The sequence below is a fragment of the Rhinolophus ferrumequinum genome, chromosome 5 (assembly GCF_004115265.2).
Source record: "Rhinolophus ferrumequinum isolate MPI-CBG mRhiFer1 chromosome 5, mRhiFer1_v1.p, whole genome shotgun sequence".
In the NCBI taxonomy this organism is placed as follows: Eukaryota; Metazoa; Chordata; class Mammalia; order Chiroptera; family Rhinolophidae; genus Rhinolophus; species Rhinolophus ferrumequinum.
This window is the reverse complement of record NC_046288.1, coordinates 12,186,116-12,206,951: the sequence shown is the minus strand read 5'-3', so window position 1 is coordinate 12,206,951 and position 20,836 is coordinate 12,186,116. Positions and strand designations below refer to the sequence as shown.

The 20,836-nt window shown below is 36.6% G+C and overlaps 1 protein-coding gene across 7 annotated transcripts in view; it reads right to left on the bottom strand.

Annotated features, from left to right (window-relative positions):
- ATP8A1 (ATPase phospholipid transporting 8A1) overlaps positions 1 to 20,836 on the bottom strand; it is a 214,387-nt gene that overhangs the window by 154,215 nt on the left and 39,336 nt on the right. For 4 of the 7 annotated variants that reach the window (XM_033105824.1, XM_033105825.1, XM_033105820.1 and 1 more), the window contains exons 6-7: positions 8,337 to 8,377; positions 2,177 to 2,250 (exon numbers count right to left, since the gene is read on the bottom strand). In XM_033105824.1, coding sequence (XP_032961715.1) covers positions 2,177 to 2,250; positions 8,337 to 8,377 — 115 coding nt within the window. The remainder of the gene's footprint in view (positions 1 to 2,176; positions 2,251 to 8,336; positions 8,378 to 20,836) is intronic. The other 3 variants (XM_033105822.1, XM_033105821.1, XM_033105826.1) reach the window with 1 other exon arrangement.

Sequence of the window (20,836 nt, the reverse complement as noted above, 5' to 3'; positions counted from 1 at the left end):
TAAGTATTCCAACTTTGACCTAGTCATTAGCTAAAGTTAAGTGGCTAAAAATAAAACTTAAAGTCAAAATTCCTCTTTCTGTAAATGATGACAGAACTTTTATCTACTTCTTAAGGCCAATATAGGTTCAAAAGAGTCAAGAAATGCAAAATCCCTTTTGAAAACAAAAAGGAAAACCTGAAAGATGGTATTTTGCCACTTGGACAAAAATATCTGTCTAACAGCACAAGCTCTTATATATTACTTTGAATCCTACTAAATAACAAAAAGCTACAAATCAGGTAATCTTTTTACAAATAATAATCTTTAAAGGAAGTTTATCTTTATGGGTGTTATATTAAAATTTAGAAACTACTTTGATCTACCAATTCTGATAGCCAGATAGGGATAGGGAATGTTTTTAATGTTTAGAACACCAATTCTGTAAAAATGATCTCAGGCTTAAGAAATACAAGCACAGAGCTTTCTTGGAGTCTCTGGGATTGAACAGAGGCAGATGAAAAATATTTTGAAACTTTTCAACTTAGATCTAAGTATATAATCAGGGCAATACAGTTACTTATCTTCACATTTTTGAGTATACAATTTAAATACTGTAATGGTTCAACGAAGATGGCTCTATGATAACGTCTCCATGTTAAGTTTAATCAGGAAAACATCAATACTTTCTTAAATCATTGAAATGTTCTACTATCATTTTGAACTTAGTTATATAAATATGACATTTAGATGGCCAAATGTCCATTACATTTCTCAAACTTTTACTTAGTACCACTAAGTGCCAACCATTCTGTTGGTTAAACAGGAATGCTTAAAACTTAAATGAAATAGTATCAATTTAAACAAGAAGGAGAATTGAGCAATATTAGCATTTGATCAAGTAATCCATCTCCCTCACTTTAAAAGTTAGAAACTGAAGGCCTGAGAGATTAAGTATTTGGTTCAAAATCACCAAATCAAGATAAGAACCCTGGTTTTCTGCCTCCTGAGCAGACCTCCCTAATCCTGATGCTATGTAGTCCCTGAGACACAGACAGCAAATTCAAGGTGAAACTCATTCTCCCACTGCCATGTGTGGACCATTACCTTTGGTTCAGTTTTAGAAACCTACCCCGATAAAGGTTGGGCAAAGGAAACTAAAAAGAAAGGTTAATTTAAAAAGCTATTAATTTTAATTTTATTGAAAACAAAATCTATAAGTAAATGGCACAAAGAACTCCCAACTATAAAATATGGAACTGTAACTATCCATAGGTAGTTACTTCAACTACCTATAGACTTACTTCTATAAATATCTGGATAACTCCTTTTTGCTTAATTAAGTTTCACTAACTTGTCATAAATCCAATCGTTTTCAATAATGACCTGATTAAACAGATTTTGAAAAAAGGACACTGTCCATATTTACATGTGGATTTTACAAATAAAACTGTCCAAGGAAATGATGATAAACAACCTCTAAAACATTAAAAATATTTTTTCTTAATTTATATTAGGACTAGTTTTATAGTTTTTAAACCTGAGACCATTTGAAAGTCACATTCTTTAAAGGGTAACAGTGCCATATGTTCTGAATACCAATTCATGACTATCTTAAGTATGAGTAAAATAAAAATTATCTAAATGCAGTAATGGAAAGAACTTTAAAGAAAGAGCAAAATACTTTAATTTTTTTTGTTGGAAGAGTATGGCATTTCAAAAGATATGACAAAAAAAAAAGAAATCATAAATCCATTTTCTTGTACCAATGCACCATAAAGATCAAGAAACTTTGGAGGGATATATGAATGCATCATAAAGGAACTTATGAACAAATATTGCAAGGTAACAATCAGTAAAGAACCCAATCCATGTATTATATAAAATAAATGACAGGAAATCTTACAAGAGTCAGTAGTCCACAGAAAAGGATCTGGACATATCCAGAGGGGGAGTAGGCTCGTAATTGGAATGATAACTTTTGAATTATAAAAGATGGTACCTATCACTTATTCTATATGGCAAACATGAAAGAGTCCTTCAAGTCCAATCAAATTTTTTTAAATGCTTAATTCATAATCACTAGAGAGGTTTAAAATTCTTCGTTTATTCCTTATTTCCTTGGAGAAATCACAAGGTCAATGCAGGGTAGAGAAACCGTCCTCTACACTGTTTGAGCATCAGTAGGTATCTCTACCTTGATGAGAGAAGTACAGTGTCAGCAGGTATATACTCTTTGCCTTTTATTATAACTATATCTCCAACATTTACCTGAAAGAAAACTGGGAATTGGTTAATTATCTGCATTGAAAGATAGTTACAAATATACAACCCATTGTATTTAAACATAGAAAAGAGTAAAAATGGTTATTGGCAAACAAGAACCACTTATCTTCACAAAATGGCATAAAATGAACTAGGAATGAGGCCAAGGGTGGGGCAATGCTTTAAAAAATGAACTTATGTCTTTGTTTTATCAGCTATATTAACTAATCTTAATTTATCCATTGAATTGACATTTCAACTTCTCATATTCTCTCCCTCTGACATAAAAATAAAAAGGAGGAATTTACCAAATGAAAACCTTACCCTATTTAAGGAAATGTCAGTCAACTGGAAAAACTAACTATTGGATATATAATCATTACTCTTCATGATGACCTTATGAAATAGGTGTTAGCTCTCATTCATAATTTAGAGGGGAAGGAAATGAGGATTAGATTCTAAGGTATTTGCCCAAGATCACAGCAAGATGAAGAGGTTAATTCAAACCCACATCCAACTTTCTGCAAAGTCTGATTTTGCATATAGTGAAACTAGTACTGTTTTTTAAAACAAAAACAGCTTAACCTCTTTTTCATTTTAATAACTGTTAGCCCTTTTGTGAACGTGGCCTGAAGACAAATTAAAGAAATTGTCTTCAGGCCAGAAATTGTTAGGAGTAATTTAAGTGATAGCTTTTGTCAAACAATACAACATCGATAGCCATTCCTATTGTATCATGAACGTTGCCCTCTCTCTTAGTAGCCAAATGAACCTAAAATAAGTTTAATTCTTAATCAAGTAAAGCCTTTTTTGTTATAGCCTTTCTTTGTTGTCCTTAAAGTCATTTTGTTCTTCTCCCTCCCTATTTTTCCTTGAACTCTAAAAGCACTTTATTCGGGGGAAGGAGCGAATGGTGTCTTCTGTGGGAATCACAGTAAGAAATTACTACACACTGTGTTTCCTGAAAGTAAGACCTAGCAGGACCACCAGCTCTAATGCGGTTCTGGGGCAAAAATTAATATGACCCGGTATTATATTATATTATATTATATTATATTATATTATATTATATTATATATTATATAAGACCCGCTCTTATTTTAATATAAAATATTAAAATATTTTGTCTTATATTAAAATAAGACCGGGTTTTACATTAATTTTTGCTCCAAAAGACGCATTAGAGTTGATGGTCCAGCTAGGTCTTATTTTTGGGGAAACACAGTAGATAGCCCACTGGGGTCTACTTTATATACTGGGGGCAGAACAGGTTAGGAAATGTTGGATGGAGCCGTCTCATCTATTGTATGTGTCCTGGTTATCCATGTAGGGAAGCTCTGGATGTCTTGATTCAAGAGAGATTTATTTCAGCTGAAATCTGGATTACCTGGCACTGAAACATTGCCAGGGACTGTGGAATCAAACACCCCCTCCCTTAAAACAATCAACTGGGAAAATGAAAAACAGCAAGTATAAGTCATGTGTGGCCCTTAAAGTCATGTGTGGTGGCAGTGCTCAGATAGTACCCACTGAGAGCAAGACAAAGAAATGTAAGTTCTCTGTCGCCATGACACTGAGGGAGAAAGCTGAGCAGGTTGCCAATCAATTGCTCTTTAATCACGATCTATGTGTTAATGTTTACTCTCCAATTAGATTATACGCTTCATCAAATCAAGATATTTGTTTACATTACAGTATTAGAGTCTAAGAGACTCACGAAAATCCCTAAATGATTACACTGTTTTCCAAAATCTTTGTTCATTGTAAGACAAGGGCTTGTGGTTATTAAACTGAAAACTAAAGAAAACATTAGCACCTTATATGGCATACTATAGTTACCACAGTGGCGTGGGAAAAGCCAAGGGCCCTTTGAGTGCTAAGTAGCTATCCTCAGGGTACTGTGAGGGAAGCAGGGAACTCCTTCCTCTTTATGATGCTTATGTTTTAGATCACTTTCTCAAACACATCCAAACACCTCTTTTACTTTTTGGGTTCTGAACCCTGAATGTGGCACTGCCCCTTGCAGCCTGGTGTGTACATAAGAGGAACGGACAGAAGAGAAAATCAAGATGACAAAAATTCTTTGATCATGTGTTCTAATTAGAGGACTATCATGACAGCAGTTTTAATCCCCAAGATGCTGAAGTGAAGGAAATATTTAGGGCTTTTAGGCCACTACCTTGCACCTTCTCAAGTCACTCACATTAGCATTACAACTGAGGATTATGAAAAAGGATAAGCTTATTAAACTAAAATAGACTGACTTAAAACCTGTCTTTTTCCATTTGGAGGCTCCGGCATATTTATATTTTTACTAGAGAATTTTTTGAGATACAAATTCTTAATCTAAAGAAATACATTTCATGGTGGAAATATCATGCATGAAAGCAGCTTTATAAATGACTTTTACACATGCATACAGCCCACCCACCTGTCCATGCTTCTCTAGGAAGCCAGGAGAACTTACTGATTCTAAGATTCTTCACCTAAATTTCCCCCCTGCAACTATCTCAAGAAACCTGTGAACAGTCTCAACTACATCTCAGTTTGAAGAACTGATTTTGTGCTAAGGGCACACGAAGGTAGCTGCTTACATTTCAAGAGTGGGGAGGCAATGCCTTGCACAGGGCTTTGGAATTGCACTACTTTTTAAAAAAGCCCAGATACTGGCAACTTAACCTTGTGCAACAGAGAAAAGGCTTCAGGGCAACAACTGGAGGGATGACTGTTAATGTTTGAGAGCGGAAGTCTGCCCATCTGTGAATGACTGATGTGCTGTGCAAATTTGTAGGTCCTTTGAGAACCATTCCAAAGCAACCACAGTAACCACACATTTATAAATGCAGAGAAATTAAGCACCTGGAACTAAAGCTCTTTTGCACTATGGTTTATCACATTACCTTGGCATGTGGATGTGACTCTCGGTTTTGGTTTATTGATTTTATTTTTAAATGCACAAAATACTACATAAGCTAAAGAAAAGATCTGTCCCACAATATGGCTAACGCAACAAGCCTGCTTCCATGCCTGGTTCACTTAGTACTGTATTCAGTAAACCATTTTTACATAGCCAGCACCTTAGTGTACGCAATCCTGTTCTTTTCATCTATGATTATATTTTACGACACAGAAACCATCTTGCTTGCTGCTGTGAGCTCACTTTTGGCACATACACTTAATAAATATTTGTTGAGTGAATGGCATAACATTTTTCTATGTTTCCACAGTATTTGAAATTATAGCGTTTACTTGTTACAAAATATACTAGAGTGTAACATGTTGTAATTTATTTATAAAACTCTCTCATTGTTGGGTATCCACATATTCTAAGTTTTCCCTGTTATAAATAATGTTACAATAACATATTTATACATATACAGGTTTTCCCATACTTTGATAATTTTTGTGGGGTAAATTCCCAGAATCTTTTCAATGGTTCTTGGTATGAAGACCCAAACTGCTAATCCATAATAATATATATTTCAGAAAATTAAAAATTCTGAAGTACAACTTAGTTTGTTTTTATTTACTGGATAGCAGATGAGACTTCAACATTGTTTAAATTCATAACTTTTATTAGGTTGGATATTATACTGAGTCTGGTTTCTTATTATAGCTCTTTTTTCTTATTGCCAACTTTTATTTCCTAGTTATATCATAATGAATTTAAATTTTTGTTATATACAACTGTTTTCCATATTTAACCTTATTTGTGGTAGTTTTGTTGTATATTAGTTTTAAATTTTATATAATCAAATCCCATAGATCTTGCTCTTCTCCAAATATTGAAGTCTTTATTCTATTTGTCTGTTTTTTTAAAACAATACTTTAACATTTAACTCTTTTAGCTAGTTGGAATTTATTTTAGCATAGGCTGTGACTTATATATAAACTGCGTAATTTCTTGAAATTGCTAATGTGTGATCCTAACATAATTTATTATATAATCTGTTTATGAATGATTTTTGCCTCCTTTATCAAAATGAGCTTTATTTCAGAGTATTCTATTCTCTTTGATTCTACTCTATTGTACTCTGTTATAGTCTATTTTAAGAGTAAAAAAGACATTTATCAATGTCTATTTTTTGCAACAGATACACACTATTTTAAAAGCTTTTGCTTTCCATTTGCTTCTACACTGTTCTTCGTGTTTTCCAAAATATTTTTCTATTTTATCCAGTTTATTTTTTGAAATTAAGATGAAAAATTTACTCAACTCTTGAAGGAAAAAATGATAATTTCTCTGGGATTATACTATATCAGTACTTTCAAACAACTGACATTTTTAATTTTTCTAGGAATATGATATATTTATACATTTATGTGAATCTTTAATACCTAAATTTTTGATGTTTTCTTTATCAAGGCCATATATATATTTTAAGTTTATTTGTAAGCATCTCATATGCCACTGGGAATGAGATATTTTTTTCACTATATTTTTCTAAACTGATATTGTCTACAAATAGAATGCTGTTAAATTTTGAATATGTATCTTGAATTGATTACTGAACCAACTTTTATTAATTCTAATTAATTCTAATTCTAATTATTAAGTAACATCAGCTCATTTTGGCTGGATGACTTTCGGCAACACTAAGCTCTATCCCTCTGTATCTCAAAGTAGGATGCCAGTATCTCAAAGGTGATGCAGATCTGCAAGATGGCTGAAAAGGCCATCAATATGGGTAATTGTGGGCTGCTAATTTAATTTTTTTGTCTGTAAATTTGAAAACGAGTTACAATAATCCAGATGGATCTTGAAATAATGACTGTCTATTAGGAAAATAAGACATTTTAACAGGTTAATGTTAAGAGTGAAGTAGTAGATGGTTATCTCCTGACTTTACAACTATTTATTTTCTAAACAAGCACTCTAGGTGAGAAGAAAGTATCTATCAGTTTGTCAGGATATGCATTTATGTTAACTACACTGAAAACTCTAGTAAAGGAAATATATTTATAATAAAATTCAATTTATTATACTTGATTATCTCTGATCTATCTTCTCTCTAAAATGTTTATATCCACAAATGCCAGACAAAAGCATAAAAGAAACTTCTTTTGAAACACTTTGAGCTTCCTTTTCTTGCTAATCAAGGTATTTTCCTCATTGTTACTTTTATGTCAAAGACTGAAGAGAGAGTGATGAATTTTCAAATATCCGGAAGAGGAGATGTCAATCTCTAGTCTAGTCACTGATTTAAAATAACAACAAGGCAATGAACTCAGAGGGAATCCTATTCTTGACATGGATACAAGGTGACTATGAACTTCACAAGGTAGAATCAGGACGTGGTCTTTAATCTGCTGGGAAACCCTGGAGTGCCGATAAACTCATGAGGGTTATATCTCTGTTGTCCTGGCAATCTCAGGAAACAAAGTGCCCTGGGGAAAGTGGCCTCACAACTGAAAGTCCATTTACCAAGTTACAAAGTTAGTCACTTGTGGATGACCAGAGGTCAAATGTTCTTTCAGAACTAAGGGAGAATAACAATAGCTTACCTTTTGAAACTGAGGTCTGAAAAGCATATGAACACTTGGATAACACTTGTTAAATTGTGACTCAACTCACTAACTACCAGTTTGAGGTCCTGTGAGCAAATTAACCTCTTAATGTTATGGAGCTGATTTCCAGCTCTTCGGAAGATGATAGTAAGACTTTTTTTTTTCCCTTAAGGAATTAGCAGTGTGTAAATTGGATTAGTCACAATGCATGAATTTGAAGTAAAATATCAGAATTCTAATTTTTATTTTTACTTGGACAGTAGATGATTAAAGCAAAAATTACAACAGAAAACAGTTCATGGTTAAACGAAATCTGAGAAAACAGTACTCAAAATATACCATGAAAGAAACAAAAAGTTCCAAATATTACTTTTCAAGATAATTGTCTTTATAGCATATTGCAGAAATATTAATTGGAAGTGCATAAATGAAGACTCCATGTATGTTTACAACATTAATTATTAAATAGCTTTCATATCAGTTGGAATTCTTGACATTTGTTTATATTATATACAAAATTACATCTATTAGAGCACACCTCTATGCATTTACTCTCCTGGAGCAAAATAAAAATCAATGCATACCTTTTCCCAGTGCACAATTTCCCAAGCACCATTTCTCAACACTGGAAAGAGAAAAGGTCATATTTTTAAGAACATTTTTTACTACTAATCAATCCAAAGCCTATTTCTGATGAAATGATCATTTTAAATAAATAGTTTCAAATAAATTAACCAGTAGCAATTTTTACAGATTTAAAATTATGACAGGATATGTAAAATTATACAAAGAATTAGAAACAACCAATGTACACTGTAGATCCCACAATAACAGTATGAAAAGAGGGTAATCTCACTGGTGTTACCAAAGGCTTTCTTCAGAAACTAGAGGAATTACACAGCTCCACGTGTGGAGAAAGCCACAAAAATGATGTGAAAAAAAGGAGTGACAAGCTTAAAAACATTTTGGGGGGTTCAGAATGTGTCACCCCAAGATGTGTCTCTGTAGTATGTAGAGTGTTTTGAGGAAAGGCAACTCGAGAAACTTCCACGCCTCTCCTAACTACCTGGAAGTATTTGAATTAGGGACCTTGCCCATAATAAGAAATCATCAGCAATAACCTTTTGACCTATTTACAGGGCAGGGCAAACTTCTATTTACTAAACATCTGCTCTTCTTATTGTTCTGCAAAGATCCTTTGAAGCCCCCAAGGCACCTTAGCTCATCCCTAGTTCAAAACGTCATATATGCCCATATTCCCTTTGTCTCTGAACCTCTCGTGCATGTGGGGTCTCTCTCTCATGTATGTGGGGTTCCCATACATATGTATGTGTTAAATTTGGTTATTTTCTCTGCTAATCTGTCTCATGTCTATGTGATCCTTCAACCTGCCACAAGAACCTTGAGGGTAGAAAGAAAGCCATAAGAGTAGTAATGTTTTTTGTTTTTTTGTTTTTAAAAGAATCACAAGCACAGAGGAATAGATGTCTAATTGGTTAGTAAACATTTAACACATAAATCAACAGATAAGAATCTGCAGCTTTAGGTTTATAATAATGCAAAAGAGCAAAAATTTCTATAGTTGGTTTACTGAGAAGAAATGACAGAGTACTATTAAATTATGATAGAAAAGTTGGTATTTTCTAGTGTTTCATTACTGCTTCACAACAGTAACATTACTCAGTGAACCATTTTTATCCCTACTATGCGCCAGTGGCATAATACCAAATATACCAATAGACACTAAAATAAAAACAAAAACAGGAAAGAATATGTGAAATATAAATAGCACAGAACTTAGTACTGAAGAAAAGGAATAAGTCAAGGTTAGTCAACAGATTATCCCGACAGTAAACTCCATGAGGGCAAAGCTAGTATTCGCTTTGTTTACCACTATATTCCCTGGAAACAGCACAGTGCCCAGGCACAGAGCAGCTACTCAGCAAATATTTGCAGAATGAATAATTTGTAGGTATCAAAACATTAGATTCATTTTCTTTTGATCTTAGAAGAGATGAAGCCTGAACCTTTTCTAATTCACAGTAATAATTTTCAAAATGTTAAATGGCAAATCGAACATTAATTACATACCACAGGTCTTCAAACCAGTATAACAATACACATTGCTTTAATCTAACTATAATCTTTTTATATTCCAAAATTCCCTGAACCCAGGCGCTGTGTCTTATTTATTTCTTTATCTCTAGCCCCCCCATAGCACTCCTGGCACATAAGACACTCAAATGCTTGTTACACAAATGAATACATGCAAAAAGGAATATCTTACAGTGCATTTTGATGAATCAACTTCATTAATTAAGAAAAGAAAAAGAATTCCAAGTTGAGGAGCTAAAATTAAAAAAAACAACAACAACGATTTCCAGTATAATAACTGTAATTATTGAATAAGGTAAAGTTCCAATTTTTATGGTACTCATAAAGTTAGGGGTCAATGATCTGAACCACAGGCATCTAAAATTGACCTGTGTCCCTAATACACGAAACTCTAATGCCTGTAGTTTACCCAAACTGACCCCAGAAGTAAATCTGCTCTTTAGTGTTGCTGCCAAAGAACTAGAGGTTTGAAGCATAAGATTAAGAGTAAAAAAGCCCTGGGTTTTAGATGCCGTCTCTGTCTTTGCCTAGCAGTATCTTCCTCAAAATTATTTGTTACCCAGAATAAAGAATAAATGAGAGCACTCTTCATTTTTTTTCGTTAAATTTGTTGGGGTTACAATGGTTAGTAAAATTACATAGGTTTCAAATGTACAACTCTGTAATACATCATCTATATATCACATTGTGGGTTCACCACCCAGAGTCAGTTATCCCTCCATCACCATATATTTGACCCCCTTTACCTTCTTCTACCATCCCCGCCCCCCTTCTTCCTTACCCTCCGTTAACCACTAACCACTAAACTGTTGTCTGTGTCTATGAGTTTTCGTTTCTTTGCTTTATTTCTTTGTTGCTTTTAGTTTCACATCCCACATATGAGTGAGCACTCTTCATTTTAATCATTTAACCCAGCGGCTGCAATATAATAAATCAACAAAGAGAGTTGGGAAAGTGCTGTTCAAATCAACTATAACCAAGATGAACAGACATTGAAACATGGGGCTAAAACTTGCATTAATTTAAATTAATCTAGAGCTATTTATTGCCATTTATTTTCTTCTGATTGAATCTCAATTAGTAAACACTCTCCCAAGTGCAATACTTAGTTTTGTAAGAAAAATCAAAAAACAAAAAAAATCAGTCTCTAATATTTCTAAAATCAAGAGATGTGACATGCAAATGAAGACTGCAGGCTTCTTTGGAAAGCTCAGCGGGTCGGTCAGGACCCGCATGGCGAGATGGGCCTGGAAGAGAGCAATGTCCACTTCTTTCGAGGGGGCTCACAGCTCTATCACCACGTGCATGTTTCCTGCTGCTTTATACCCAGCCTGCTTCCCTTATTTAGGGAACCTGCCTGTTTGTCTGGTTCCTGCTTGAGAGGTTTCCTTTTGTTAATCGAGGTATAACTTACAACACAATGTACAGATCTTAAGTGTTCTCTTCAATGAGTTTTGAGAGCTATAAGCACCCGTGAATCCACCCCTCAGAACAAGGTACAGAACTCGGGCAAGATTCCTTGTGGCCCTTTACAATCCATCTTTCCATCCCCAGAGGCAAATTAGAAGTTAGTCACCATAGATTGGTCTTGCATTTCATACACATTAAATTATACAATATGTAGGTATTTTTGTATTGAGCTTTCAATTAACGTATTTGAGATTCTGTTTAAAAAATGTTTCTTTCCCCTATTAAGTTGACACGACACTATGGTGGATCAATTTCTAGACTCTGTATTTATTCCATTGATCAATTTGCATATCGTCACACCACTCTGAAATTAGACAGTGGGAGACCTCCCACTTTGTTCTTTTCAGTATTGTTTTGGCTATTTAAGTCCTTTGCATGTCCATATAAATTTAAGAATCAAATTGTCAATTCTTAAAAACATTAGGATTTTGATTTGGGACTCAAGTCTTTCAATTCATAGATAAGCTACATCTCTCAATTTATTTATGTCTTCATTAATTTCTCTCAGATGTTTTCGCAGCTTACAGTGCATGAGTCTTTTGTTAGATTTATTTCTTGACATATGATTTTTTTTCTTATAGTGTCAACTTTTTTTATTTTTATTCTTTACCAACCGATGGTATAAATGAATGAATTAAACTTTCATACAATGACCCCGTCATCCTATAACTTTGTTAAAGTCACTTATTAGTTTAGGCAGGGTTTCTTTCTATTATTTCATTGTTCTTTTTGTAGCACTACTTTCTAAGCAACTTATTTTCAGTTTGTTAACAATGCTGTATTATGATTTTTGGCAGCTTTATTACGCTCATATGCCTGTTCCCTGCTGTTCATCTCTTTATTTTTAAACTCTTTTGCTATCATGAAAAAAAAGCAACAACCCCGAAACCTTTGAAAATTGAGAATATTTTTTACTACTAAAAATGTCCTGTTGATTTTATACCCTAAGCATCTCAAATTCTGCCAATTTTTTTTTAATTATCTCCACCATCACCAACACCAGCACCCCTATTTTAAGAAACCTTTATCTCCCAACTGGAGGTCTGCATTAGCCACACCACTAGTTCCCTGCATTCATTCTTAATCTCTTTCAAATTTAGTTTCTACTATAATGACTATCTAAAATGATTTTACATATGTGTAATAATTATGTATGTATCCATATGTATCTGTATGTATCCATATATCCTTAAACACAAACATACATACACAAGATTAGGCCACTCCCTGCTCAAAACTCTTCTTTCGCTGGCTCCCCTAGGCTCATAAAATAAGTCCAACAATTTCCAAGGCCTGGGATGAAGCAGCTCCTGCCTACTCTCCATCACCATTCCCTCTCCCCTATCCCCGCGCCCATGCTTTTTCCTGCCTCAAATCGTTCTCATGTTTCCGTGACTGGAACATTTTCCCTCCATCCTCACCTACATAACTGGTACATATTTTCCATATCTTAGCTTTGACATCCTTTATCAGGGGACGTTCGTTTGATACTCACTCCTTTGCCATTACCCCCAAATGTAAATGAATTTCTTGCACTTTTCCTCCAGCGCACTGATCACAGTTTTACTATATATTTAGTTGAGAGAAGATTTATGTAAGTTTCTTCCCCCAGACTGTAAGATCTGGGCAACAGAAACCTTCTCTATTCTGTTCACTGCTGTATCCTGTGTTACAAAGGTGCTCAGAAGATACTTGTTGGATGGAAAGCTGGATCCACCATTGTTCTTATGTGTTTGGTACCATGTGAAGCCATAGCAATAATCACATAGATTTACTGGATACAAGCCTGCTGCCTAGTAGATCTCATATTAAACATAACATAGGATTTTTTTTTTCTTTTTAAATTAGCTACATAGGAAAACAGTTTGGAAGTTCCTCAAAAAGTTAAGCTCAGAGTTACCATGTAACAGAAATTTCAGGCCTAAGTGTATATCCAAGAGAACTGAAAACACATGCTTGCACAAAAACTTGTACAGAAATGTTCACTGTAGCATTATTTATAAGCCACAAAAATGGAAATAACCCAAATATCCATCAACAAAAGAATGGATAAACAAAAGTGGTATATCTATACAATGGAATATTATTCAGCCATAAAAAGGAATGAAGTGCTGATACACGCTATAACATGAATAGATCTTGAAGTTAAGTCAAAGAAGCCAGATACAAAAGGCCACGTATTGTATGATTCCATTTATATAAAATGTCCAGACTAGACAAATTCATAGACACAGAATGTTGATTAGTGGCTGTCAAGGACTCTTAGAAGGTGGGAATGGACCCTGACTGCTTACATGAATGGGGTTTCTTTTAGGGGTTGATGAAAATATTCTGGAATTAGATAGTGGTGATGAGTGCATAAACTTGTGAATACACTAAAAAAAAAACTGAACTGTATATTTGAAAATAATAATTCTTATGGTATGTGAATTATAACAACAAAAACAAGCGACATAAAAACATACCAATGAACTATTTAAACATTTGCTTAAAATAGACTTGTCAGTTTTGTAAGTTACTGAAACAACTCCAGTACGAACAGCTGGAAATGGTTATGTAACCATTAGATGCAGTAACATGAGCGTCCTCTGATGTCAGCTCAGGGCGACCCCTTCCAGCTCTGGAATCTAAACTAGCCTTCTTTGAAACGTTTCCACTTGGCAGATGTTTGTTAGTTCACATCTAAAAATACCCTGAGCTACTGGGTTCCACTTAACAGGATAGAAGTGTCACAACAGGCCTCCCCAAATCCGCAGACCACGCCAGGGAGTCTTTTCTCCACTAAGAAGGGTGAACGCCAGTGGCACTTCGATGGGACGATGGCAAACAGTGCTCGAAACCTGCTTCACTTCACTTCTCCACCTTCTGTAGAGCTGTTCATTTCCACTCAACCTTGCTTCCATCACTTCTCTGCGTATTCCAGCCTCTTTACCTCCTTCCCCTAAATGTCCTCCCTATAATACTTCCCTCTCTCTCTCTCTATTAATCTGTCCTTCTGTCTCCGAGGGGAGCTCTGCCTCCACCCAAACATACATTCTCCGATTTGACTCTCCACTCAAACATTTCCTCTCCATTAATCAATGAAAAGATGCACTGGAAAATGTGGCTTGCTGCAAAATTTTACATGTCTAAGAACCTTTTCAATACATATTCAGTCAACAACATTTTCTATCAAATTATAAAACCAATGTATGTTTGCCACAAACCAGATAGGTATGTAATGGAAAAGCTGACATTGTCTCCTAATCTCATGCCTCTTTCTAAGGTAAGGAATACGAATGGATGCCTCCTCGCACACCTGTCTCTAGACAAACATGTATGTATGCACTTTTTTCCTTTCCTTTAAAAATTTTATTTCTCTGCAACTTGGTTTTCCACTTATCATAGATGCTTTCAGGACAAACAACAGAGACTTAACTCATTTTAAACAAATAGCTCATTGTATGGTGCATCCATTACAATGGGTCAGCTAACTGAACGGATACTCTAGACTCCACAGGATGTATTCACACAAAGCTTTAATCAAAGTAGAGGGTATGGTACAGCAGGAAAATGAAAGCCCAGGCAAGCATCAGGGGCCTGAGGAACTTCTAGGCACATTCCCGGAGGTCGCTTCTCATGAAGCTAGGACAAGGATTTTGAACCTCTGTGATATGTGCGATAAATCTTAACTTTGGGAAGCCTGAGAAAAAGTTTCCAGGGGTGTTTTATACCCCTTAGTCAATTAGCCACGCCAGAATGTATAACATATTAAACCAGGTAAGCCATCAATCTCTATACATCCTTAAATTACGTACAGCAGTTGGTCTTGGGTACCTCCAGGGGAATTTCAAGCCCTATATGGCACATTATAAATCACCACCTAATCCACCTTGTCCTTATCTCGGTCGGAGTTCAGCATCACACTTCCAGGTGTCCCAGAGATAAGCACAGAGCTGATCTAGTCCAGCTGTGAAACAATTCTGTTTTAAACAACAATTCTACCATAACGTACTCAACTATACTTCTCTGGATGGAAATTCTGACTTCCATTTTTTCCCGCCACCTCAAACAACACTGAAAGGTATGACTGTCTTCTATGGGAGAAGATTCCAAAAGGAATGTTGCTGGCTCCTGGGTATTTGTGTTCGTGCTTTTATCAGATACTATCAGATTATTTCCCTAAGAATCTACAGCAACCCACACTCTCACTAGCAGTGTATGAAGCTCCACTGACTACACACCTACACAAGCAGTGTTATCAAGCAGTTGAATTTTGTCCATCTGATGGGTATTTGGTATTTGTTCTGAAGGTTACAGTGGTCTGGATTAATGAAAGTGTAAATTCCTTTCTGTCCCTACACTGAATTAGAATTCTGTGTAAGTAGAGCAACATTTCTCTGGATGTACTATAGAACCCTGCTACTCCACAGGTGGACCTGGAGCAGCTGCAGCACCAGGGGGCTTACTAGAACCAAGGGTACCCATCTCACCCTCCATCTCATTTGTTCATGAAAGACAAAACTGAACACAGAAATAAAGACTGAAAGTGAAGAGCTTCCTCAAACTTGAGGCTAGAAAACCATCTTAGGATATAGAGAACCACACAGAATGCTGGTGCAGTGAAAAAAATCAGTTGACAACATGTAACAGGTTTCTGTGCAAATCAAGACCAACTGCTGTATGTAATTTAAGGACGTACATAGACTGCATACTGGCCAAGGATCAGAGGCAATCATGGCATTCATTGTTGTTTTGACTTTGGAACTGGTTCCTAAACATGCAACCACCGAACAATGAAAATAAACAGCATCACGTGTATTATCCTGGTGACTGAAATAGCAACCTAGTTATTTTTAATCACTGACCTCCTCAGACCTAGTTCTAATCAGATTTAGCGGAAGCAAGAAATGATGCTGGCTCCTTTGCTGAGCGTTTAGCTTCCTTGGGCCAAAAGTATACTGGCTTTACACTTGAGAGTATGAGAGTTCATGAAGGTAAGTCCTAGAGGAGATGATGAGTGCAGGAGAGTTAGAACAAATTATGGACTGAATTATCAGAATGGCCTGTCTTACAGTATTTTAACAGCTCTGTTTTTAAGTGCAAAACTCCTCTACCTTTCCCCAGTGCCAGCCAAACACACCTGCTAAAGGTTCCACACCTCTAGTTAGACAGTATGCGTAGGAGATCTCAGACTTTAAACAAACATCTCAAGTAAAACTTGTTTTTCCTTAGTAGGTGACTATCTAACAGCTTTGTTGTAATGGGTTTCTTTTTTGAAATGAAAACATCCTGTTGGCGTTTGCTGGGAATTCCTAAAGGCTCTGCAGAAACGGGCAGCTTTCAAGACCGTAAATGTTGTGCAGGTAGAGGTGTTTGCTGAGACTTGACCATGGTCTCCTCTGCCAGGCAGTCGCCACTGCAATCGAATGGCCTATCACGGGGGCCATTACTGAAAGTTACTGGGGTGCTGCTCCTGGGCAGTCAAGCAAGTTCTTAAAGTGGGTAACAAGAGGCAGGTTATCCTAAAGGATGATGGGCACTAGTGATGGCACAGAGGACAGAGAAACAAACCACAGAAACAGTAGTATGATCCAGTTCCTATCCGGGAATAAGCATTGAAGAGGAAGTTTAGTGCATCGAGAAGGCTAAGAGGGGAGCTGAGACTGGTTTTGAACTGGGCAAAGAAGGAAAACCAACAAACCCGTATTAAAGCATCAATTCATTTGCTGTGCAGACCCTTACTTCCAAAGACAACTTTAAGGGGCCCAAACTGACAATGCACAAATGTCTCCTGTATAAACTTGCCTATACAGGTCAAAGTAAACAACGATCTGCCTGGAATCTACTGACACAAAAAACAAAGGGACCTTCCTGAATTCCCCTCTTGCCCATATTCTACACAGAGGTATTCAATTGATACTACTTCCATCAACTCACTTATAAACCTTCTCACAAAGGTCCTCACCATGCCAGGCCTACAAAACTCTAGGGGTGAGTCCCAGCAAGCTGTTTGAGAACTGGTGACCTACAAAAAAAAGATGAGTCAGCAATCCTTTTCTTAAAATGTTTTTCCTCAATCCTGTTCAAAGAGTCATGAGTCACTACTGGTTTCTTTATTTCATTGAGACATTTCTTCAAAGAAAAATCTCCCTCCACTGCCTCACCAATCACGCCATCATTCCTTACAATCGAGCTTCAGTTTTCACAGCTCCACAGCTGCTTTCCAGGTAAGAACGGAACTCTGGGGATGACATGTCACTTCTTAATTGCTGGATGAGCGAGTATCGCAGTCTGGGTCCTTTTTTAATTCAGCAGCATTTGGTGTGTGACAGGGTTTCCCCTCCTTTTCCACAGCCTCTTGGATCTATCCATTGTGTATTTTCCCCCGCCTTCTAGTAGCCATGGCCCTAGTCACCTCTCTTCAACAATTAATCAAAAACAAACCTCTCTCTGTGCCTCAGTCCTCCCTCTCCCTGTACCAGCTTTCACATCCTTCTTTCAATAGTACAGCTGGGAACCTAGCCACACCCTTCAGAAATGCTCTCCAAGTTCTTCCCCCTGGTTTTCAAAAGTCTACACAATCTGACCCTAACTTGCCTTCCTGTCCCTGCCCACTGCTCCCTGATGCGTGTCCGATGCTCTGGCCAAAAGGGACTATTTGCTCTTCCCAGAATGTATCTCATGCCTTCCCACTTCCTCCCGGATCACCCACTGCTACCACCCTAATAGCTCTGCTTACTGAAATTTCACTTGTCAAATGACATTTCGGAATCCCTACCTCTCTCATCTGGCCCTTTATTACTTTTCCTATCTTGTATTATGACATCGGTGAGCATCTTATTTTCAAGACTAGATTATAATTCCCAGTAGGATTAAGAATGAAGACTGGTTTCTTTCTGCATTTCCTGCACTGTCTTACACAAGGCAGATGTCCAGTAAAAATTTACTAAAGTGAAATAACAAATGTTCTAACTTTGAATCACACTTGTGTTTCCTCTCTCTCTTTAACTAATGTCTCTAAACGTCCTCGGTGGATTTTGCTCTTTTGTGGGCAACTTTTATTAATAGGACACATCACATGAAAGACAATCTGCAGTTATATTTTCCCCCAAATAAGCTCCACCCACAGCTATTGTTGAAAATATCTAATCAGTTCAACTTACAGAATCCTAAAATCTTTGTAATAATTTGAAAATATTAACACTCTTACAGGTGTCTGAAAATATTTAGGCCATATAAGTGCTCAGTTTTTAAGCCCAAATTTTACGATCATGGAAACAATACTTTTTAAGGACTATTCACAATTAAGTCGATATCCATGTGTCACAGCCTATGTTCAGGACCCCTGGATGGATCAGATGTGGAGATACCTTCAGCGGGACAAAGGGTAGCACACTCGCTTTTTCAATAAGCTAGGAGAGCAGTGCAATTTCAAGGCCCTTCGCATAATGGCTCTTGAAATGAACGGAACCAGTGGACTCAGCCCTGATAGCAGGTCATTTCAGGCTTCATGAACAAAAACGTATTCCATCCACACCAACGTAACAACTTTTCCACTAAGGACTTTAAAGGTGAAATGGTTTCTAGGGGGAGCAAAGCAACTATGTGCCCTGCAGGGAAGTAGACTGGTTAGCGGCTACCAGCCACAACCAGGAATATAATTCACGTCTTAAAAGTCTGGTGCAGCTCCGGGGAAGAAAGATGTAGGTGAAGATGAGATCTCTTATTTTTAGCTATGTGCCTAGTTTAAAAGCACATCATGTTGTCATTTCCCAAGTTAGATTAAAACAGAGCAAGTTGCTTGATTAAATAAATACCTATTGTCACCTAATGCCTACTATCATAATAAAATAAGGTATTAAACAATTTAATTGTCATAAAGGTGGCTCTCATTTAACTACAGCATCAAAGCGAGTGATCAAGGTGTGCCAGATGCCACAGCCATATCTCCCATTCATTCTCACAGAATGTATACACAGCCTCCTTCAGGGAATCGATCCAAACCTGGCATTGTTTAAAAAGCAAATCTATTCCATTAGGAGGCATTTTTCAATTTTCCCAAATATCTTTCTTTGTCTCTACCTGAACCCCATCCTTTCCCAGGCCTCCAAACTGTGACTGTCTGTGAAACTGTCATTTCACTTGAAATATTGGCTAGCCATAATAGCATTTTACAGAAAATAAAAGCACATTTTTACAATTTAGAAAGGGAACTCAACCACAATTAATTCATATGGGGGTTGGCTTTAATTTACATATTATAATAATAATTACAAATTTATCATTTACAAATTCCTGCAGAGCTAAATTTGGCAGAACAACCCCATTTGAGGGGAAAGCAATTAGAGACTGCCTCCATGTGTGCTAGACACGTGAAGGAAGGTATGTTAAATACTGTGAGTTCAAATATTGAGGGAAGAAATCAGAGAAAATGAAGGTAAGTTTAGATGCAAGGACATGGGGCATTCTGAATATGGCAGCGTTCTGGGACCCTGAGTAATGGAATTGATAAGGACCCAGACACAGACAATACTGTGTCCACAGGAAGCAAAGCAGAATAAGATGATGATGCAATGATTTCAATGCAGGAGGGAAAGAGGTGGCAAGAGCTTCTGCCACATTAGTATTGTATCAGGGCCTGTGAAACAGTCTGGGACACAGTGTGACGAAAATACTGCTTTTCATCTTGCTCACACCCCAGATAACGAATTTCCAAGAAGGCTCCTTTCATGTTTAGTCTCTTTTTCCTTCCTTATCTGTACTCAGGTATCTATACGGAGAGGGGATCATCCACCCGTTCATGTGCCATGCACACACAGAACACCTGCTAAGGACAAGCCCCGGGACTGGGAGCTACGGGGAACACAAAGATGAGCAAGAGGGTGGACCTGCCCTCTGCAGAGTTCCTATCTAGTACACATACGCCATCACACTATAAGAATACAGGAGCAAAGACAGGTGGTGACAATTGCCTGGGAGGAGTGCACCACAAAACTCATCAAGACTCACTCACACTCCCTGAACTTCTGACAATCAGTTTACTCTGCCCTCCTTCAACAACTAGGTCCTCAGAGGACAACATAAAATTTGAAATTTGCCAGCTCGCTGAACCATCTACCTAACCAACTTATATATCTAAGGAGAAGAAATGGCTTGTTTTCAAGTGTTGATGACAGGCTCAACATGGAAACTTTATAAAGTCCTGAGTGAGATCCAAAATCCGTAATAGGATCACTGGCTGAGTTCATTAACTAGTGAAAATGAGGCCTCAGGCAGGTACCAATCTATAGTGAAATGATTAAAACTGTTGGAAATAAAATTATGAATTTGTATTTCTGAAGTTGTTAGGGAATGACAGGGAAAAATGTTACTTTAGTGCCTCAATGCAAAATATGGAGAGAAATTATTCATTGCTCTAAGAATACAGAAGAGTTAATATTTGAATGCAAGGGAAAGGTGTCCTCTTACACATTACATGGTCTTGGTAAACATTCAGAAATTGAAAATTTAAGCTTAA